Source organism: Carex rostrata, chromosome 15, assembly GCF_964058835.1.
Source record: "Carex rostrata chromosome 15, lpCarRost1.2, whole genome shotgun sequence".
NCBI lineage: Eukaryota > Viridiplantae > Streptophyta > Magnoliopsida > Poales > Cyperaceae > Carex > Carex rostrata.
In genome coordinates, this window is record NC_135932.1 from 7,223,535 (window position 1) to 7,248,186 (window position 24,652).

General features: G+C 32.2%; 2 protein-coding genes across 2 annotated transcripts; both read left to right on the plus strand.

Annotated features, from left to right (window-relative positions):
* Positions 1-5,470: 5,470 nt before the first annotated feature.
* LOC144566546 (uncharacterized) lies at positions 5,471-7,581 on the plus strand. Its single transcript, XM_078316580.1, has 3 exons — positions 5,471-5,823; positions 6,235-6,519; positions 6,619-7,581. The coding sequence occupies exons 1-3, from the start codon at positions 5,536-5,538 to the stop codon at positions 7,567-7,569; spliced, it is 1,524 nt and encodes a 507-aa protein (XP_078172706.1). The 5' UTR covers positions 5,471-5,535; the 3' UTR covers positions 7,570-7,581.
* An 11,768-nt stretch (positions 7,582-19,349) lies between these two features.
* LOC144566662 (uncharacterized) lies at positions 19,350-21,412 on the plus strand. Its single transcript, XM_078316694.1, has 3 exons — positions 19,350-19,673; positions 20,006-20,290; positions 20,390-21,412. Exons 1-3 carry the CDS (start codon positions 19,386-19,388, stop codon positions 21,410-21,412), a joined length of 1,596 nt encoding a protein of 531 aa, XP_078172820.1. The 5' UTR covers positions 19,350-19,385.
* Positions 21,413-24,652: the final 3,240 nt, after the last annotated feature.

Genomic DNA, 24,652 nt, shown 5'->3' on the forward strand with positions numbered 1-24,652 from the left:
AAAAAAAATCTAAAAATAATAAAAGTTGGTATTCTACAAGTTCATTATACAACAAATTTACTGAGTTGCTTAGATCGAAGTTGAAGTTTATACAATTGGTTTTTGAAATTGTAGCATAGAAGACCTTATGCTATCCATAACATCTAAGTCTTACACTTTTTTAATGATAAAAACATTGTCAATGTCAAATTTTCTTGGGTGAGTATTATATGATTGAAATCGTTCCATCCTAATATTTTCAATTGAGTAAATTTTACGGGTGTTGTGCTCGTCAAAAAGTTTGATGAGTATAATTTTAAAATTTATTATATTGGTTTCATGAAGAATTTAAATCGTCAAAATTAATATACTTTACGAGTAATAAATGTAATTTTTTTATTTAAGTTTTCAAGTATAAAATCAAGCATTGAAAATTTATAGGTTATTTTAATACATACATTGTGCTAAATGAATTAGAAAATTTAAAATTTTACATGTGCGTATATCACATGAATCGATTTCACCGGTTTAAATTCGTCATTTAGACTAATTCAATATATTTTAAAACTCTCCTTATCAAATTCTTTCAGTGAGCATAAGTAGCCTTATCCTTATCAGTTAGAGGCTGAGAGCTCAAGTAGCCTCCAAATTACCATATAGGGGTCACACATGAGGTTTGGGGTGTTTGGTAGAGGCAGTTTTTCAAGAAAAATTATGAGAAAATGAGCTTTATGGATATTCCCAATTTTAATTTCATTTTTAATATTTAAATATTTTTTTTCTTCATTATCTACCTCATGGTTATTTTAAAAAGTTAAATCAACCCAGAAGTCACATCTCCATTTTTTTCTCAAAAAAATGCAGAAGAGGCGAATCAAGAAGTTTCGAGATTCTCAATTATATTCATGGCCAGAGAAGGCAGTCGACTCGATGCCGAAATTTTCATTGATACTCTTTCAAAAATAAAAAAATAAAAAAAAAACCAAAACACCCCATATTACGGGAAATTTCATATTTATCTGGACAGTTAAGTCAATGTGTAACTCATTTATAGGGAGCGCAGATTAGCCTAGAAGTCTCTCAAAATTTAAATACATCTAATATTACATTGTATTTTGAAGTTTTTGGGGATCTCTAAACCAATCTGTGACTCCTGATAAATGAGTCGCAGATTAACTTAGCGGTCCGCATAAATATAAAATTCCCCACATCGTGAGATGTTTTGATTTTTTTTATTATGGTATAAATAAAATTTTCGGGACTCGGATGCTTTAATACATGTCTCTTATCTCTCTCTCTCTCTCTCGTTCGTTGTTGTGTTTATCAGAATGCAAATTGAGTACTTGTAAATGTGTCTTGCTCTGAAAAGGGACCTTTTAATTTCGTTTTCCGGGAAAATCTCGGAAAAAGAAATTAAAAGGGATTTCCAATAGTATTTGAAAGGAAGTATCTTTAACAGTGAGTTAATAGTTGAAAAATAAATATATTTTTTGTTTTGTTGTTCAACGAGCGAGTAAATTTTCATGTAATATTTGAAAGCATTTAGTGCACAAGTATAATTTTTTTTTTAAAAACCTTTGCAGAAGCTGCGAAGTCGGGAGGGGAATCAATTCTCAATCTTTGGATACAACAACTCTAGAACTTTTTTCTAGCCAATTGTGCTACAATGCACAAGTATAATTTTTGTTATCTACAAGGATGGAATTATAATTTCAAATTAGAAAGATCAAACACATTAAAAAATAATTATATATAATTTCATGTGAGTGTAAAATTCAATTTTATTGTATTTATAGTAATTTATTCTAAATTATATAAAATAATATGTTTAAACACAAATTTTAAAAAATAAATGATTGCCAATTAATCTTAGCCTCTCTCAGTGAATCCAGTTATGTCTACTTGAGTATTTATAAAGTGGATAATCTAAATCTAATTTGTAAAATTTATACCATTTGATTTGAAGCTTTCCTCCTCAAGGGTACTTGAATGTCTCTAGGACAGTAGAGGTATTGAACGGTACAGTTTGTTTGGTTTTCAACCGAATAAAAAAAAAATCAGTTTAAATGGTTTGATTCTTTGATTTAATGGATCGGTTCGATTTAGACCTTTTAAAACTAATTAAACCGAACCAATTGAATTATAATGGTTCAAGTATGGTTTATTTTATATTTTGTTTAGTTAAATCATCATTTTCTTCATTCTATTTTGGTTTGTATATTTTAAAATATCTACATATATAAAATAAAATAAAATAATGTGTGTAAGATTATCTTAATATTTATTTCAATGAAATTACTAATGTATCGGTGTATGGTGTATGTATTGAATTTTGATTTTTTATAATTTAATCTCTCTTATTTTGTTTAACCAAACAGACTAAAATTTAATTCGGTTTAAATAGTTCGGTTCTGAAAACAAAACAAAAAAATTTTAATCTGTCAATTTTATTTCAATTTCAACCGAACTAGGTGTTTAAATTCAGTTTAAACAGTTTGATTCTTAAAACAAAATAAAAATGTTTAATTAATTAATTTTATTTCAATTTCAACCAAAGTGACAGTTTGAACGCCCTAGAGATGGATCCACTACCATTTGAATTCAGATACTCTTGGTACCATAATAGGGAATCTTTAACCATTATTGGATCTGGATCGTTCTTTTTAACTTAGCACGAATTACAAAGTCCAATAACATTGCTCCTGTGCTAGTCCGAATCTCAGAGTGAAGGAAATCTTTCACAGTATCAAGAGAATTCTTGTCCCTGCCATTTTCCGAGTTTTCTCTTTTTGAATTTCGGACTTTATTCCAGTTTGATTTTTCCCTTTACCGAGTCGAGTTTTTTTATAGGCCTTTTAATGAACAGGGCCGAATCCGAGTTTTTTCCCCAAGAAAATCGAACCTGATTCGAGTTCATGGATATTGTTCCATTTTATAGGCCTGGACTGGGCTCTGGTGGGCTAAAGCCCGCCCTTTAGCAGGCCTTCCTATACCTGCTTGAATCGTGAGCTCCCATGTAGCATGGACCAAGAACTGGACATGTATCCACATTAGGGGTGCAAACGGATCGGATATTATCCGTTCGGATCCGAATCCGTATCCGATTTTTTGCGGATACGGATATTCGGATACGGATAATTTGCGGATACGGATACGGATACGGATACGGATATTACTTGTGTGGATACGGATACGGATACGGATAATATCCGTATCTGTAACTTTTAATTAAACGGATATCCGTCATCCGGTAAAAAAAATTTCAAAATCAAACCTTTTGAATTCTCTTTTCTCCGCGACGGTTCAAATTTCTTATTTCATTGGGATTTGGAGCGGAGGCTATATTGATTATTATGCCGCTTTGTCTCCCTTCTATGCATAATATCTTTTTAATCTAAAAGAAATAATTAATGATACTTTTTGTCAAAATAAGACAAATTAATATATAGAAGCCTCATTCTCCCCTCTTCTTATTTCACACACAATTGAGACTAATTAAGACTTCCAAAAAAAATATGGCAGCTGCTGCACCTTCTCTAATGATCACAGGTGCATATGAATCAATTTAATGTCTCAACTCTCAAGCCTTTGTTATTTTATTTTGCATCTCTATTTTAGCAGATTCGATCATCATATTTTAGCAGATTCAACATATATAATTCTAAAATAGTCAGGAATTAACTAACCTTTAGTCATGTATATAATTGAAATAAAGTTAATTAACTAATCTTTTTCAGATTAATAGAAAAAAGTCAGAATATAAATTTTAACAATTTTATATATCTTATTCAAACCATCTTTTCTTAATTCAATTTCTTAAATGATATATTTCTGATTCGATTTTTTTGAAAATCAAATATTAATTTCAATTATTATTTTAATTTCAGATTGTGTAGCATCAATTTTTTATTCTATAGAGGAAACAAAAGAAGAAGATGGAGATGATAATAGCTTAACAAAATATTATTAAACTATCTCCTTTTATTTTAGAATTATATATGTTTAGAGAGAATATCTTTTGTGTTGGTATATTTTGATTTGAATTATAGTTATGTTGATGAATTTTAATTAATTGGATATGGTCGGTGAATTGATGAATTTTAATTATGGCTATATATATTTTGTAATGGCATAACATATGTATTTTGAATTAAGAATCCGAATTATATTCGTATCCGTTTAATATCCGATCCGTATCCGTATCCGTTTAATATCCGATCCGTATCCGTATCCGATTAATATCCGATCCGTATCCGTATCCGAAAAAAAAATACGGATACGGATATGATTTTAGCACTATCCGATCCGTATCCGATCCGTTTGCACCCCTAATCCACATTGATCGTGCGGCAGTTATTTAATTTCCTTCTTTCTTTTCTGCTTCAGTTTTGGTGTAGCTATATGTGTAGCAATGAGTTCATATAAAGAAAACGGACCAAATTGAAACCCGCAGCATCCTTTTGATCAAGTAGTGCCTCAAAAATTCAATCCTCTGCACCCATCAGCATATTCTGCAGGGTCTGGATATCCTAAAGAAATTTATCATTAAAATTTTAGATTCAGTCCGTTCAATCATAATACAAATCAATCCGAATGTAAACTTCACGGGACTCTTTTAATATGTGTGCAGGGTCTGGATCTCTTAATAAAATTAAAAATTGAAGTTTAGTTTCAGTCCGTTCGATCAGAATATGAATTAATATGTACATGCATCACTCATAATGTATATGAATTTCAACGATTTGGATTCGGTGTTTGAAATCGATTTGATATACTTTTGGAGTTATGCTTACCAAACCTTCCTGGTGAGTACATCACACCCTAGCTTTATACACATATATATGCTTTCGGTAACACTTCGGCTGAAGTGCTACCGATTTAAATTCCAAAAAATTGCATTTGAAATTTCGAACTAAATAGCTCAGTAAATTTGTTATATATTGAACTCATAGAATACCAATTTTTACTATTTTTGAATTATTTTTTGCTATTTTTTATGATTTATGAAAGATGTCAAAAAAATAACCTAAAAATAAAAGAAAATTTGTCACCATTTTAGGTCATTTTTTATTATCTTTCATAAATAATAAAAAATAACAAAAAATTCCAAAAATAGTATATGATTTTTTTTGAATAAAAGTGGTATTAACCACCCGTTTCATAATTAGAAACTAGAGTATAATACAAAATGAGCCTTGAAGGCAATGTTCCGCTGATAAAACTAGTAGACAAAACACTCACATTAGTTGTAAAGCAACTAAGTGGTATCTAAGCGACAGAATGCAAGGACAGTTTGTAGATTCATATTACAAAACAGCAACTAATAGAGATTAAGTCTTTATAGAGATCAATTAGAGCTTAAGGGACATCAGATATCTATGTATATGATTATTGTTCATAAATAATTGAAAGAACCCACAGTAAATGGACAGAAAATTACATTTCCATTGACTCAACATTAGTTGTTGACTTGTCGTTGGGTCAACACGCTGCACAAACTCTATTTAAGGGGCTAGTGTTGTGTATGGAAACTCCACCAAAGAAGAGAGACCGATAATGGATAATCTCTCTACAAGACTAGAAGAGGCCTCTCATGCTGGAGATGTGAATTCATTGAAAGAGCTTCTCAAGAAAGATAAGCTGTTGCTCGAGAAACTGATTGGGAGTACATCAGTGATAGATAACCCCCTACATATTGCTTCAATGCTTGGACATGCTGATTTTGTCCGCGAAGTTATCTATTGCAAACCCGAGCTTGCGAAAGAGCTCAACGGCAATGGATTGTCACCTCTGCATTTGGCTGCCGCTCACGGTCATGTCACTGTAGTCAAGGAGTTGTTGAAGGTAATATGATCAGTTGTATGTTTTAAGCGACTCTTTGTCATGTCTTTTTTTTTTTTTTTTACTTTGTTCATAGTACCCCGATAATAATCCATGATGAACTTACCAACAAACAATTTTTCATGGAAAATTAATGTTTTTAGGACGACTGGCAAATTAAAATTATATGGACATTGATGGATAGTAAGTAAAAAAGAACTAACCTTTGATCTAGTGGCTAAAGTACATGATTAGGTCATGAGTTCAAAACTCAGATGGGAGAAACTCTCTATTATAATAACAATGCAACTGAGGACACCACTACGACATATATATTATGTATCATTAACTTGTACAAAATTTGTTGTCAGCAAACCTTCAAGATCTTACTATTTACAAAAAATGAATGTAAAAATTGTTCATTTTTGGCTGCAGAGTGGCTTAGACATTTGTTTAATAAGTGAGAAACAAGAAGGATTACTGCCGCTTCATATTGCTGTTAAAAAAGGAAGGACAGTAATAGTCAAAGAGTTAGTGGAAGCCTGTGAGGAGGCAGTCCATATGCTTACAAATGGTGGAGAAACTATTCTTCATTTGGCTGTTCAATATAATTCATTCGACACAGTTGAGTTCTTGATCGACCGAATGCGGGACCTTAATGCAAAGGACAACAGAGGAAATACTATTTTGCATCATGCCGTGGCAAGCAAGAACTTATCAGTATGTCATATCTCTATTACTAATATAAAATAAGTGAGTAATATCTTCATCCTTGATGCCTTTCTAAGCATGTACTTAACAAATTGCACCTGATCTCAGGTAATCAAATTTTTGTTGGGTAAATCAGCTATCGATGTGAACACCATGAACTTGAAGTTGTCAACTCCACTCGATGTTCTGCTGGAATCACGGCAGCAAAATGGTGATCTCATCATTGGCGAGAAGATACGAGCAGCTGGGGGAAAGACAGCAGCTGAAATGTTGTCTCAATCAGAAGTTTCAAGTGATAGCACAAACCCAATACCAACGCCAAGAACGTCAGTTGGGCAACCCCGTTGTCTTAGAACCAGAAATGATATAGAAGAAACAAATTTAATGATGAAAAAGGAAAGTAAGCATGATCCGCAAATTCTATTGTTGGTGGCAACATTGGTGGCGACTGTCACCTTCCAAGCAGCACTAAATCCTCCAGGAGGATTTAAATCTGATGATGATACAAAAGATGGGCTCACAAAAGGCTCACCTCTTCTCAGCAAAAAATTAAATCTTTTCGTACCATTTCTCATGATTGCACTTTTTTTATCCGTTAGTGTAATGATGCTTTTGTTGTGTGTGGTCCCACGGAAGAAACCAATTGTGATGAAATTGTTGATGTTGGTGATCTGGGGTGCTACTTTCGCAATGGGTCTGGCATTCACTGTGGGCATATATGTACTCTACGTTGATACCGACGACGGTGATAATTATAATTGGGTCAATCAATTGTCCCAGGGATGGTATACTGTCTTGAATCTCGGTATCACATGGTTGCTAGTTCGCTTTCTTATCTTCATCCTGAAAAAATCTGGGTTATGGGAGCCAGTTCGACGGCGTTTAGCTTCGCTGAAGACAGGCTTCTTGTTGAAGTGGCAACAATTTACGAGTACATCAAAAATAGATTGGTCAAATTATTTTGAGCTGTTCAAAAAGGTAATATGCATTGTATTGATCCTAGGTGTTCTGGCGGGATTTACCACTGTATGTGTTTTCTTGGTAAACACTTTTCTTTGAATTTAATTAATTATACATATATGATGTATCTTTCTATGTATATATTTAATTTTCTTAAAGAAATTGTATTTGGTCTCATTCAAAGTTTCATAATTTTACTCCTGAATACATATCTGTTTCGGTGTGATTCAGAAGCAAATTTTCAAACTACATATTTAATTATATCTATATATGTAGTTATGTACTAGTAGCGTGCATGAGCGTTGTTAAGGGTGATCCATCGTACAAAGAAATACAAACATTTTTCACATACCATATATAATCAGTTCTATAAGATAAATTAATGTCATGTAACATGCAAAATTACTTGTGTGCTCACAAAATATATATCTCGTACAAAGAAAGACACTAGTTGGTTTTTCAAAGATTTATCTTTATTTGTGAGTGTTTATCTCACCTTCCACGAATAGAACTGGGTATACAGACTACAAAAGTTTGAACTGATTATAAAGACACTAGTTGCTCACAAAATATTTATATATTTGTATGAAGATGATACATGATAACATGATACAATAAAGTTTTGTATTTCATTATATTTTTATAATACAAATTAGTTGTATTTGTTATTATTTTCTTTTCTTTTTCTTGTTTTGAAAAATATTATATCGAAAACACAAATCAAGATGTCAATGGTAATTTTTTATTCGTTTACCCGACCCATACTATATTAAAAAAGACGGGTAAGGGTAACAATTTATTTTTGTTATCATAACGGGTATATGTATGAAAATCTCTGCACCCGACCCATATCGTACCCGTTGACACCCCTACTTTCTGTCAGCTAGTGTCATATGGAATAACAAAATTAAAATTTGATATGATATGCCTGGTACAAATATTTGACACATGAACTATTCACACTTGTATGACGAGGTATAAATACTTGCAATACTTGATATTAATACTTTCAAACGTCATGATGCCATAAGAAAAAAAATATTGATAAAATCTTTTAGATACAAATGCTTGATACATAAACTATTCATACTTGCATGATGAGGTATGAATTAATACTTGCAATACTTGAAATTAATACATTCAAACATCCAGTGCCATATAGAAAAGTAAAAATAAAAATTTCATAGATTCTGTTAGTTACTAACACTTGACATATGAACTATTTAGATTTGCATAACGATGTATAAATACTTGCAATACTTGAGATTAATACTTTCAGACGTCATCCAGTATCATTTAGAAAACAAACTAAATTGTGATAAAATATGTTAGATACAACACTTGATACATGAACTATTTACACTTGAATTACGAGTTATTAATACTCACTCGACGATAGGGGCGGACCATAGTTATGGCTTGGGGGGTGCTAAGCCACCCCAAGATTTGAATTTTTTTTATTACCAAGTATATAGAAACCATACTAATTTGTTTGTTTTACATGTATTAGCCCCCCCCCCCCCCCCCCCCCCCCCCAAAAAAAAATAAAATAATAATATAACAAAGTTAAAGGACTTGAATGTAAATTTTGAAAACTAAAATCACATTTGTTTCTATTTGGACAATTGGGTCAGTGGGCCTTTCGTGCGTGAGCAGTGAAAAAGAAGAAAATTAAAACCCTTTTCGAATTAAAAAGATAATACATAGAAAGAGTTTGAAACAAATGATATTTTAGAATACCACCTACAAAGCTCCTTGAAAAGACAATTCCGTGTATTTTATTATTAACATCCGATCTACTGAAATTGAAAAAGACAATTCTTAAATTTAGCATCTATGTTCTCCACGGCTCCAATTACTCAGCGTCTCTGTTCTCCATCAAATTTCAATTCTCCGGCTCTCAGAGGCAGTACGCCACCTCAGAGAATTGTAAGAATTTCATATCATTAATTCTCCATAAGTTATTCCAATGCTCAATAGGACAGCTGGTACCAGTTTAGGATAGAAAGAAATATTTAATTTTCATGATTCTTTGCAGTTGGCCTGATATTAGTATATAATAGAATGAATTAATGATGAAGTGAATTTATTTGTAAATTGACATCTTCATCTATTAAATTATTAGATTTGTGTCATGGAACTAAGGATGAAGTGATTTATCTCATAGACATGACACTTTGTTGGCATTAGTTATTTATTGTATCTTTCTGTGAATTCAAATAGTGAATGATATTCTTATCTTGTGTTATATTGTATTATGTATTTTTATTTACAAAGAAAGTAATAATACTATTTAGCTATACTCAAATTCTGGTTTCTCATCTGAGTAGAACTAGGGTGTTCCTAAGTTCACCAAGCTTCTTTGTGAACTCAACTCTAAAACCTATATATCTGTTACATCTGCAAAAAAAAAAAAAAAAACATCGTAAAACGTTATATAACGTTTTTCACTGTAAAACTTGATAAAAAATGACAATTTTATGAAGGCTGGATTCAATTAAAACGTCATAACGTTTTCAGAAAACGTTATAACGTTTTATACACTAAATTATGCGTTTTATACACTATTTCCTACATTTTTCACCAGCTGAATCGTTATAACGATTTACCAAAACGTTATAACGTTTTATGCGACAATGTGAGGGTCTATTTAGCAAAATTCTGTGTCTCTTTCTCTCTCACTCCGTCCCTTCTCCCTGCCTGGTGTGTGTTCCGCCCCAAAGAGAAAAGAGAGAGAGAGAGAGCTCCATTATTTCACGAAAGTTCGGGAAATCGAAGGTAGGAACGAGAAATTGGACGTGGATCTCATCTAGCTCTCCCATTTGGTATTCCCTTCTCTCCTCTTCTCCCTCAAAATCCGAATTTCACCATTGTTAGGGTTTTTCGTTGTAAATCCGAGATTTGTGTTTGAATTGCTTGTAGACTGGCTCCTTGAGCCTCCTTGGTTGTTTATGTGTCGATTATTTTCCCGATTTCATTTCGATTTTGGATTTCCATTTCTAGGGTTTTTGGTACCAAATCCGAAATTGGGAAATGTTGTTGATCGCTTAGGCTAATCCGACCAAATAGACTTGTAATCGGTAAACCTCTTTCTCAACCTTGACATAGAGCGATTAATTCAATTTTCGACCAAATTAGGGTTTAATTAATCGGCAAATTGAATTGTTACGAGAACCAAAATAGTGAGACGGTAAAGGAATTGTTACCAAATTGGAATTGTGTATGGTCTAGAGGACCCAAACGTGAATATGAGAATTGATAAGAGATGTTAAGTAATTAAGACCAATGAAGAAAGGGTTGACACCAAAATATATGAATTTCGTTAAGGAAAGTATAAAGAGATTAATACAACTCAAGCAAGCACCCGAACAAAGGTTAAATCAAGGGTACATTTAATATAGGTGTAGGCTCGGCCGAGCAAGACTTTGTGGGACATTTCGAGACGTCTGATCCATAACTAAGCGGTACGCTCGTCGTAATCAGGTGCGGGGTTCTTGGACTTGTTTGATGTTTCATTTTCAGAAATTAAATTATCTTTTTCGATTGTCATGTTGTGTGATTGATTATTGCATACTTGGAATTGTCATGTTGTTTGTTTGATTGTTACATATTTGTTAGTTGCATAATCGTAATTGTGTGAATTGTTTGCATAACTCAATCTAGTTAAGACCGAATTGTTGTGATATAGTTGATTTGCATATTTGTATGGTTGTCATTTTGATTGTTCTCTTATGAATTGACTATGGATAAAGGTCACCACAAATTGATGATTGTGAAATGATATGTGAATGAAATGGCAAGGTTGAGCTGTATCAGCTAACTTTGAGTTGATATGTGAATGAATTTGCAAAGTCTGCTAGCTGACTTTGATCCCAGGATCCTAATGGCCTTAGGTGAACGGCCCTCGAGGTATCCCAGTACCGGTTGGGACGAGGGGTGGGTGACTATATCTATATGTGTTGATTGTGATTGTGGGTGACCTATGTGTGACGTCTGTGGCTCGGGGGCATTACCCTACGTGGTAATGCATTTGGACGGTCAATTGACTATGACGACATTCTGATTTATTTCATGTGAATTTTCATTTTATGACTTGGAACCAGACTTTAGTAATGGTTAAGCCAAAGCATTTACAGATGGGTGTCAGACAAAGGGTCCAGCTCGGTGGAACATCTGTAGGTGTCTGTAACCCTACAGATGAGGGTCAAATAAAGGGTCCAGCTCGGTGGAACATCTGTAGATGCTACCAGCCATAATAAAATGAGTCAGGCCAAAAATGTGTTTGTTTGAACTTCATCTTGGAAATTCCTTAAGTTGTTTTTCATTCGATTATTGTTGTCGAGTACATGCATTCATTTATATATATATTGTTATAGAACTGCTAATGCGATTTTGTATGGATTTCATTTTTGAACATGGAGTCTGATTGCAAGTCCAATAATCTAATTGTGGCAAATTTCGCACTGAGAATTTATTCTCACCCCCTCCCTTTGGGTCATTTTCAGGTTTATTACTCGAATACAGAGAGATGGTTCTGGATTGCATCTGACAGCATAACCACATGAAATTGGGGATTTGGGTGGTTGAAACTGACAGGATGCGGGAGACAATTCTAAATTATAGTTTGCCGTATTCTGTCAGATAAATCTTGTAAGGAATAAAGGGATGTGGTTATTATGTAAATGTGTTATTGGTAATGCATATAAAAGATCCACTGCCTTGCGTGTATATATGTCTTAATAAATATACGCGGCAGGCTGTCAGACCAGGGATTTGGGGTGTGACAATATCGGATTGGTTTCAAACGACGAATCCAAATAGTTGAAATCATTCTACCTTACGAGTGATGCGTCTACATGTGAAACTTTTAAAATTTCGAATTAATTTTGTATACAATCAAGTGGTCAAAGTTAGAAAGTTTATAAATTAATTTTAATGCATTTATTTTTTGGATGCCTTTAAAATTTTCACATGTAGACACATCACTCGTAAGGTAGAAGTATTTCAACGGTTTGGATTTGTCATTTGAAGTTAATCAAATAGATTTTAGAGTTGAGTTTACAAAAGAGTTTGGTGAACTTAAGAACACCCTAGTTCTACTCTGGAAATGTAATCTCCTGTCCATTTACTGTGTCCATTCAATTATGTATTAACAATAATCATATACATATATATGTTAAATATAACTAAATAGTTGTTAAAGAAGAAGGAGAGCATGTCAAAGAAATCCAGAAAAAAAAATTATTAATATATACAATTTTGGACTACTAACAGGAGTTATTTTTTTTATGAGAAAATATGATTTCTTATTATGACCTCACTTCCAAAAGTTTACCAAAAAATCTATATTCGTTATCGGACGCAAACTGTAATGGCCTTTTTTGGACCAAAAAAATCGTTTCAAAGCAGAAACTGTTGGTATAAATTTTCAGAATATTCGGATAGTTGTAAATTAATGAAAATAAATTAAATTGAAATAGAGTTATTCGGATCGTGTACGAAACACTTTCCTTAAGCGTATTCTGTCTCATCGTGCAAGATGAAACCTCAATCAAAATAATCCGGGGTTGTTGCTCCTTAGGCATGCCATGGAAGCAACTGACGATAACTCCGCAATATCCAGCATAGATCAGAATTTGATTAATTGAAATAAAATATAAATGGAGGATTAATCAAAGGACACTTTATGTGGGAACTAAGCAAAGAAACATATTTGGTTTCTTATTTGTTTTTATTTCTCGGATCCTCTATAACAGAGAGAAGAGATGCATCATTTATAATGTTCAAACATTAGAAAGTGATCCGTTGATTAATTGTCTTAAAGAGAGATTAATAGAGATTAATGAGATACAAAGGTGGCTATGTACTGTAACGCCTTTTTGGCTTAATGGCTTTTATAACCATTCAGAGAAAACAAACGGAATTGAAATAATTACATATGAAATTTAAATTTGAACCCTCAAGTTTGAAAATATTACAAATTGATATTTTAATCAAATATAAAATATTGAGTTGAAATTTTGAGTTTTTAAATAAAGTTCCAACAGAAACTCCATTGAAATATATTATTTTCTTTATTTTAGTAGTTTATATTCTTTTTTTTTGGCAGTTACGTATTTTTCTTTTGTTTGAAACCGAAACAATCCTTTTAAGAGAACAATTTTTTCGCTACTCGCTACGTCATTCCATGTGCTCAAAAGAATATGTTCCTTCATTAGTTCCACTCAAATATAAAAAATGATATTTCCTACCACTGGGGCGGTATTATAAAAAAAAAAAATGCAGGGCCAGCAGAGACATGAGCAGGGGTGGAAGGTAGTATAGTGAAGAGGTAGCTGAGTAAATCCCACGGTTTTCAAAATTTGTTATTATACACAGAAATTTTCTAATATTTTTATTTTATATGTAGTAGCATCCTCTATGATAATACAAGAAATTTAAATGACTTATATAGAAGAGTGCCATGTCTTGATTTCCAACTTACCAAAACCACGTGAAAAAGTAAATAAAACTATCTTTGGCTTGAATTTTTTATTTATTATTAAAGCCCGTAGGCATTCAATTCAACTAAATAAAGTTTTTACAAACATACATCACCTATTATATAAGTTGTGACAAAATCCCTCAGGAAGGGTGTACCCAAATTAACAGCAGAGGGGTATGCACTAGAACCAAAAACGCCTCATAAAACATGCACATAATCCAAACGAAAAAAAAAATAACAAGAACACATAACCTCTCAAGAAAACATGCACAGAATCTTTGACTTGAAAAATTTGTTGAAATATAGAAAGGTAAAACGCGCGTATAACATGAAAAGAATGAATCCATATCCTCTGAGGGAACATAATATTTTTGTTTGGACCATGGTCGTCCGATCGGAATCCAAGCCAATCCGGTCTAAAGTAGAATGCACAGGGCTGCTTTAATAGTTGTGTAGATTCTGATTGGACGATCTAGATTCAAATAGAAATATTTTGTTACCTTAAGGTGATATGAATTCTTTTGCGGAAATGAGATTTTTTTTTTTATAATTATTATATAGATTAATTTATTCAATATTTTGGAGTTTGATTTAATTATCCAGCGTCTTACTTCTCACTAATGAATTTGTGATGAAGGTTAATTGTAGTATTTTACTTTCATATTAAATCACTAATATGATATTCGTGGATGTCTATTAAATTTTTATATTTCTGCATAAAAATTTAAATTATGTCAAAAATAATTAGTGCATGGAATTGTAGAAGAGGTTATTTATTTTTGTGTGTATAATTTATACACAGGTAAAATTATGTTTAAGAGAAAGATTACATGCTTGTTTATATCGAGAAAGAAATAGCTAATGAGATTATTATAGAATTTTATTTTTTAGAAAATCATATCTAAATTTAAATAAAAAAAATATGAATATGAATATGTTATGTTTTTCTATTTTGATAAATATGTCATTTATTGGTTTTATTTGTTTATTATAAATTTTATAAAATCAAATAGTGAAGAATTATGTTATTTTTTGTTATATAAATATTGATTTTTGTTAAAATATTTTTTAAATATATGATGTTTAGTCGGTTAGCCCCCTCTATACTCAAAGTCGAGCTCCGCCCCTGTGTCAAACCCACTATATACGGTAAAAAACCAACAAATATTCTCTTCCTATGCTCTCCAATAAGAAAATCATGAAAACCAGTGTTTTAAAGTCCGTTTAGGTCAATTAATCAGACGATTAGTCGTTGGCAGTGATTAATGAGAAAAGGTAATGTCCCCCGGGCTACAGTCCCCCAAAAATCCTCGTGTATAAAAGCCTTCCCTTTTTAGCTTAGTTCTGACGCGTTTTTAACTGTCACAACTGCCATAATTTCAACTGCTATAATTTCAAGTACAATATGTATGTTTACAGAATTATATGTATTTGCTTACAGAATTATATGTGTTTGTTTATAGGATAATATGTGTATGTTTACAGGATATTATGTGTATGTTCACAGAAGGTGGTCCCCAACAGATGTCACGCGTTTTCAACAGCTGTCACGCGTTTTCAACAGCTTTCACACGTTTTTATGTTTACAGGATTTGTTGAATTAGTTTACAGGATTTAGTATTGATGTTTACAGGATTTAGTATTGATGTTTACATAATTAATTGAAAATATCCGGAGATTTTTGGGGGACTGGAGTTGAGGGACTGTTAGCTGCTTGCATCAAATTATTATGAATTTTTCTAACTAATCGGACGATTATTTCCGAATATAGCCGATTATTCCTGATAATTTATGATTAATCGCTTGACAGCATCTTATCCGTCTGATGACCACATATTGAACATGACACTCTTCTATATAAGTCCTTTAAATTTCTTGTATTATCATAGAGGATGCTACTACATATAAAATAAAAATATTAGAAAATTTCTGTGTATAATAACAAATTTTGAAAGCAGTGGGATTTACTCAGCCACCTCTTCACCATACTACCTTCCGCCCCTGGTTTCACATAATCCTATTTTAATAACTGTTGTTCTAGTTAGCCACAATGGATGAGAATCTTTGTCAATTAATTAATGAGACAGGAAGACTTGGAGTCAACATTCAACAAGAGAGGAAAGCAGTTCAACATTATCAATTAGTTTTTTTTTTTTTAATATTTTGATTCATGTTTGTTACGTACTTATTTATTTTTATTACTTTTTTTTTGAGAAATCAATAGGGTCTAGCCTTATTGATTTTAATATTATTGCCAAAGGACAATTAATTATTGGTGATTCAACATTATTACAGAAGGACAATTAATTATTGTTGATCGGCTTCTTCTCCTTACATGTTTAACAAGGCTAGAGGTGGAATGCATGTGATCTCTTTAATATTCGTGCAGATTCTAATAGGTGATTATTAAGATATTAGTATCATACCCGTGCGTTACAACGGGGACATATTATAAGAAAATATATATATCAATGAAAATAATAATTATTCAAAAATTAACACACATGTTAATATAAAATTTATATGATTATGTATTTTTTTATTAACTTTGATCGTGATCTCTGATAACAATTTGATGATGTGATGATTCTTTATTTTTAAGTACCAATAATATCAAATAATAGCTCGATTCGAATCTAATATCAAATATCGTACAACAATTCAATATTGACATATAATATGATATCAAAAAACATAAATAAAAAATGTTATCGTGTATATGTATAGGACACACACACACACACACACATATTATAAGAGAAATATATATTCACACATGTGTTCCAATTTATATTATTCTTCTTCTTCTTCTTCTTTGTTTTCAATTTAGAATATACACACACACACACATTAATATAATCTATATTGGAAATATATTCTAAATTGCCCACAACAATATGTATAGAAACAAAGAAAGAGAAATAAGGAAATAAAAAAAAATGATTTTCATTGTGTTTCGTATAGAAACGAAGAAGAAATAAGAAAACAAAGAAATAAGAAAATAGAAGGTGGAGTCTTCTCAATTGAAGAGGAGAAATATGGAAACAAAGAAATAAGGAAACAAATAAAAATATCGCTAAATTTCAGAATTTGTTCAATTTTAATTGTAACGTATCATGTGGCAGCACATGTGGTGAGTATCTTTTTAACTAAATTTAGACTTCTATACATAAAACAAATGCATTTAATCAAAAGAAGACAAATTATGTAATTAGAGGGTTGAGATCAAATCTGAAGTTTCATTTTTTAATCGTAGCCGTTAGCGGATCGGACACCCAACGTGCTTAATAATAGAAAATGGAGATATATAAACAAAAATATTTTGTTGCATTAGATGATAATATATAAATTCGGTCTAAAGGCGGGTGTGACTTGGTAGAGCAAAATTCATCGAGGATTTTGGTCCAATTAATAGTGAACTAGCCCGTGTCAAGGCCGACAGATTCAGCCCATCAGCTCATCTACTATTTCCGATATCACTCCACAATAACCTAAACTTCGCAGTGGCATGATTTCAAAACTTGAGAAAAACAAATATTATTCATAAGAATATAGAAAACTAGAAATTTTATTAAAAATAAAAGTCACATAGGTGTAAAATAGATTACCTCTTTTCAGCTAGCACACTATTTCATTACTAAAGCCAAGTGCCCAAAATGGGCCTTACCTGAAGTTAAGTACGTTTATAGCCCATATCATGTGTGTCTTACTCTTTTGTGGTAGAACAATCGTAGGCCATTATTCCAATTTAAAATTTGATATTGAGACAATGGAGGGCCTATTGTTGTTATAAATTCAAGGTAATCATATTTTAGATCTAAATTAAGGTACTTTTAGGGACCACAATGTCTGGTTTAATGCGTCTTTGATAACCGGTCCCGTCATCAAAATGATAAAAGTTTGTTGAAAATTAAGAATTATAGGCCTAATATATACCCCTGCTAGAATGCTATTGGGAATTGTAGAGAGCAACCGAGATATAATAACATTTTTCTTTAGGTTAATGACTTTAAATGACTACCAATAATCACATTGATAAAAATAATATTTATAACAAGTCAAATGACCCTCATTCATAGTTGAAATCAAGTCAAATGACCCTCATTCCTAAATTTGGTTTAAATAGTTCGGTTCTTAAAACGAAACAAAAAAGTTTAATTTGTTTATTTTATTTTGATTACAACGGAACAAAGTTGTTTAAATTCGGTTTTAACAGTTTGGTTCTTAAAAGATTTCAATGGAACAAGGTGTTTAAATTTGGTTTAAACAGTTTGGTTCTTAAAATAAAAAATTAATCTTTTTATTTTATTTCGATTTCAACCAAACTGGAGATGGACCCACTACATGAGTGTTTAAACAGTTTAATTTGTCTCTTTTATTTCGATTTCAACCGAACTAAGTGTTTAAATTCAATTTAAACAGTTCGGTTCATAAAAAAATTTATTTCAATTTCAACACACTATATGCGAAGGAGACGGACCCACTACCATTTTCCGAGTTTTCTCCTTTTCAATTTCGGCCTTTATTCTAGTTCGAGTGTTTTTTTTTTTTCCCTTTTCCGAGTCAAGATTTTTATAGGCCTTTCAATGAACAGGGCCGAATCCGAGTTCATGAATATAGGCCTTTAGCAGGCCTGCCTATTCATGCTTGAATCGCGAGCTCCCAATTCCCATGTAGCATGGACCAAGAACTGGACATGGATCCACATTGATCGTGCGGCAGTTATTTAATTTCCTTACTTCTTTCTTTTCTGCTTCATTTTTGGTGTATCTATATGTGTAGTAATGAGTTTATATAAAGAAAACGGACCAAATTGAAACCCGCAGCATCCCGTTGATGAAGTAGTGCCTCAAAAAATCAATCCTCTGCACCCATCAGCATATTCTGCAGGGTCTGGATATCCTAAAGAAATTTATCATTAAAAGTTTAGATTCAATCCGTTCAATCATAATACGAATCAATCCGAATGTAAAATTCACGGGACTCTTTTAATATGTGTGCAGGGCCTGGATCTCTTAATAAAATTAAAAATTGAAGTTTAGTTTCAATCCGTTCGATGAGAATATGAATTAATATGTACATGCATCGTTCATGACGTACATGAATTTCAACGGTTTGAATTCAGTGTTTAAAATCGATCCGATATACTTTTGAAGTTGTGCTCACCAAATCCTCTTAGTAAACACATCATACCCTAGCTTTACTCTCTCACACACACATATATGTATATGATTATTGTTCATAAATAATTGAAAGAACACACTAAATGGACAGAAGATTACATTTCCATTGACTCAACATTAGTTGTTTGGGTCAACACGCTGCACAAACTCTATTTAAGGGCTAGTGTCGTGTATGGAAACTCCACCAAAGAAAGAGCTTTCTCAAAAAAAAAAAAAAAAAAAACTCCACCAAAGAAGAGAGACTGACAATGGATAATCTCTCTACAAGACTAGAAGAGGCCTCTCATGCTGGAGATGTGAATTCATTGAAAGAGCTTCTCAAGAAAGATAAGCTGTTGCTCGAGAAACTGATTGGGAGTACATCAGTGATAGATAACCCCCTACATATTGCTTCAATGCTTGGACATGCTGATTTTGTCCGCGAGGTTATCTCTCACAAACCCGAGCTTGCAAAGGAGCTCAATGGCAACGGATTGTCACCTCTGCATTTGGCTGCCGCTCACGGTCGTGTCACTGTAGTAAAGGAGTTGTTGAAGGTGTCTTTTTTCTTTTTCTTTTTTAAACTTTGTACATAGTACGTACCCAGACAATAATCCATGATGAACTTACCGACAAACAATTTTTCATGGAAAATTAATGTTTTTAGGACGACTGGCAAATTAAAGTTATATGGACATTAATTAATGGATAGTACTTTGCTTACACAATATAAGTATGCAAACTAATAAGTAAACGAGATCCAACTGAGGACACCACTACGACATATATATTATGTACCATTAACTTGTACAAAATTTGTTGTCAGCAAACCTTCAAGATCTTACTATTTACAAAAAATGAATGTAAAAATGTTCATTTTTGGCTGCAGGGTGGCTCAGACATTTGTTTAATAAGTGAGAAACATGAAGGATTACTGCCGCTTCATATTGCTGTTAAAAAAGGAAGGACAGTAATAGTCAAAGAGTTAGTGGAAGCCTGTGAGGCGGCAGTCCATAGGCTTACAAATGGTGGAGAAACTATTCTTCATTTGGCTGTTCAATATAATTCATTCGACACAGTTGAGTTCTTGCTCGACCGAGTGCTGGACCTTAATGCAAAGGACAACAGAGGAAATACTATTTTGCATCATGCCGTGGCAAGCAAGAAATTATCAGTATGTCATATCTCTATTACTAATATAAAATAAGTGAGTAATATCTTCATCCTTGATGCCTTTCTAAGCATGTACTTAACAAATTGCACCTGATCTCAGGTAATCAAATTTTTGTTGGGTAAAGCAGCTATCGATGTGAACACCATGAACTTGAAGTTCTCAACTCCACTCGATGTTCTGCTGGAATCACGGCAGCAGAATGGTGATCTCATCATTGGCGAGACGATACGAGCAGCTGGGGGAAAGACAGCAGCTGAAGTGTTGTCTCAATCAGAACCTGTCTTCAGGGACTCTGTTTCAAGTGATAGCACAAACCCAATACCAACGCCAACAAGGTCAGTTGGGCAACCCTGTTGTCTCAGAACCAGAAATGATATAGAAGAAACAACTTCAATGATGAAAAAGGAAACTTTAATGATGAAAAAGGAAAGTAAGCATGATCCGCAAATTCTATTGTTGGTGGCAACATTGGTGGCGACTGTCACCTTCCAAGCAGCACTAACTCCTCCAGGAGGATTTAAATCTGATGGTGATACAAAGGATGGGATCACACAAGCTCCAGGAGGATCTAAATCTGATGAGATCACAATAGGAAAACCTCTTCTCAAGGATGATTTAAATTTTTTCGTACCACTTCTCATGATTGCACTTTTTTTATCCGTTAGTGTAATGATGCTTTTGTTGTGTGTAGTCCCACGGAAGAAACCAATTGTGATGAAATTGTTGATGTTAGTGATCTGGGGTGCTACTTTCTCAATGGGTCTGGCATTCACTCTGGGCATATCTGTACTCTACGGTTATAATGGGACGGTCAAACTCTTGGTCCAGGGATGGTATACTGTCTTGATGCTCGGTATCACATGGTTGCTAGTTCGCTTTCTTATTTTCATCCTGAAAAAATCTGGGTTATGGGAGCCAGTTCGACGGCGTTTAGCTTCGCTGAAGACAGGCTGCTTGTCGAAGTGGCAACAATTTAGGAGTACATCAAAAATTAATTGGTCCAATTATATTTTTGAGTTGTTCAGAAAGGTAATAGGCATTGTATTGATCCTAGGTGTTCTGGTGGGAATTACCACTGTATGGGTTATCTACAAATCTACCGTACAGGAATTAGTGAATTAAGAATGAAGTGAATTTATTTGTAAATTGACATCTTCATCTATTAAATTATTAGATTTGTGTCATGGAACTAAGGATCAAGTGATTTATCTCATATTAGTTATTTATTATATCTTTATGTGAATTCAAATAGTGAATGATATTCTTATCTTGTGTTATATTGTATTATGTATTTTTAATTACAAAAAACGTAATAATACTATTTAGTCTCCTATACTCAAATTCTGGTTCCGTCTTGAGTAGAACTAGGGTGTTCCTAAGTTCACCAAGCTTTTTTGTGAACTCAATGTATCCTAAAACCTATCGGATTGGTTTCAAATGACTAATTCAAACCGTTGAAATCATTCTATCTACATGTGAAACTTCTAAAATTTCGAATTAATTTTGTATACAGTCAAGTGGTCAAAGTTAGAAAGTTTATAAATTAATTTTAATGCATTTATTTTTTGAATGACTTTAAAATTGCCGCATGTAGACGCATCACTCGTAAAGTAGAAGTATTTCAACGGTTTGGATTCATCATTTGAAGTTAATCCGATAGGTTTTGGAGTTGAGTTCATAAAAGAGCTTGGTGAACTTAAGAACACTCTAGTTCTACTCTGGAAATGTAATCTTTTGTCCATTTACTGTGTCCTTTCAATTATGTATTAACAATAATCATATACATGTATATGTTAAATATAACTAAATAGTTGTTAAAGAAGAAGGAGAGCATGTCAAAGAAATCCAGAAAAAAAATTATTAATATATACAATTTTGGACTACTAATAGGAATTGTTTTTTTATGAGAAAATATTATTTCTTATTATGACCTCACTTCCAAAAGTTTACCAAAAAATATATATTCGTTGTCGGACGCAAACTGTATGGTCTTTTTTGAACCAAAAAAATTCGTTTCAAAGTAGAAACTCCATTGAAATATATTATTTTCTTTATTTTAGTAGTTTATATTATTTTTTTGGCAGTTATGTATTTTTCTTTTGCTTGAAACCGAAACAATCCTTTTAAGAGAACAAATTTTTCGCTACTCGCTACGTCATTAGTCCACGTGCTCAAAAGAATATGTTCCTTCATTATTTCCACTAAAATATAAAAAATTGATATTTCCTACCACTGGGGCGGTATTATAAAAAAATGCAGGGCCAGAGACATGAGGTCGTACAACTTCACGAGATGAATAGTTGTCGTTTTGTTTTCTTTTTTCTTAACTAGTTGTCTCCCAACTTGTTTGAATAGTTGCGTCAAAGCTCGTGTAAAGTTGAAGATTTAGATTACTTAATTCAGAGATAAATGCAGTAATTAAGTTATTGTATTAGGTAAGTTTAGTATGCAGAATTTTTGACATGTTATTTTTATAAAATATATTAAAACAATTTCAAATAGTACAATTCCAAGTAAAATTATATAGCTCACGATATTGAAATAGCTACACCCGATTTTTTTTTTTTTAATAGTTACACACGACATTGAAATATTACAATTCTATTTTTTCTAAGTCATTTATGAAGCATCTCTTCTTAGTAAGTTGTACAAGGTCGTTCTCTAATTCAAGTGAATCTAAACATGCGAGACTAGAGCGAGGAATAAGGCAAGAGAGACGATATCTCCGAAAAGATAATTTTCGACGTCGAAACTTCAAACGGTCATAAAACAGCGCTCGAGTGTCTGATTTTAACGTTAAATTACTTTTCAGAAATCTCACGAGGAGATCTATAACTTTCACAGCTACTATAAGTGTGATTACAATTATCAACCCCAAAAAACAGGGGGAAGTGCCTCAGAAGTTGAAGTTCTAGATTAAGTTTTTTCTTTCTAATTTTTAATTTGTTTTTCTTTTACCATATTTTTTCTTAGACATTATTCGTGTAAATGTATGAAGTCTCAGATCTAGGGTTTTTTTTTTATAATATTTTCATTTTTTTCATGTTTGTGTTCATGTAGTATGCATGTTTGTGTAAATGTATGAAGTCTCAGTCAGTGTTATATGTAAAAAATATTTTCAAGTATAGGTATAAATACTTGCACGATGAGGTATAAATATACTTGTGTACGAGCCCGAAAGTATGTCATCATGAATCTCATTTGAAAGAGAAAATTACATAGAAGACGTTCGTGGTTTTAGATTTGTAAAATTCCTTATAGATCGTCAGAAATATGGACGAGATTGAATGAAGAAATAAAACCACATCAAATGCAATTTGAGATTTGATTAGAGATACAATTATTGGTGTAAAAATTATTCACCTTATAGGTATAAATACTTCCGTTTTTAGATATAAATACTATTGCGCATGGAGATTAATACTTTAAAAAAAAAATTAGTGCTGAAACTTTTGTGGTCCCCAAAGCAGTTATGAAAGTTAAGTACAGAGATACATGGGAAAGCGGAGGTGCAGAGACAATTATCATAATAGAGCCAAATAGTTTTGAATATGTTTTCTGTTAATATTAATGTTGGTAAGAGCTAGTTTTCTCATTCGGTAAGAAATAACAAATACATAACGGTAACCACTTTCTGATCTAGTAGATAAGGTGATAATTTGATCGGAGGACCCTTTATACATATTCAAAATGAAAAGATTTGGACTTATCTTTATAAAAAAAAATAAAAAAATAAGCAAAGCAATACAAACAATAGCACATGTACAACTAACTAAAGGGATACATTATATTGTTAAATATGATGGAACATTGGAACTAAGCGAAGAAATGACGTTTGTTTTCACCAGTGCTGTAAACGTATGTGGTCATTGGAACAAGATGCTGTCAAGCAATTAATTAGAAATTATCAGGAATAATCTGCTATATTCGAAAATAATTATCCGATTAGTTAGAAAAATTCATGATAATTTGATCACTGCTAATGAATAATCGGCTGATTAATTGACCTAAACAGATGTTTTTTAAAACATTGGTTTTCATGATTTTCTGATTGGAGAGCATAGAAAGAATATTTGCTGGTTTTTTTACCGTATATAGTGGGTTTCACACAGGGGCAGAACTCGACTTTGAGTATAGAGGAGGCTAACCGACTAAACATCATATTTATAAAAAATATTTTAACAAAAATCAATATTTATATAACACAAAATAACATAATTCTTCACTATTTAATTTTATAAAATTTATAATAAACCAATAAATGACATGTTTATCAAAATAGAAAAACATAACATATTCGGATTCATATATTTTTTTATTTAAATTTAGATATGATTTTCTAAAAAATAAAATTCTATAATA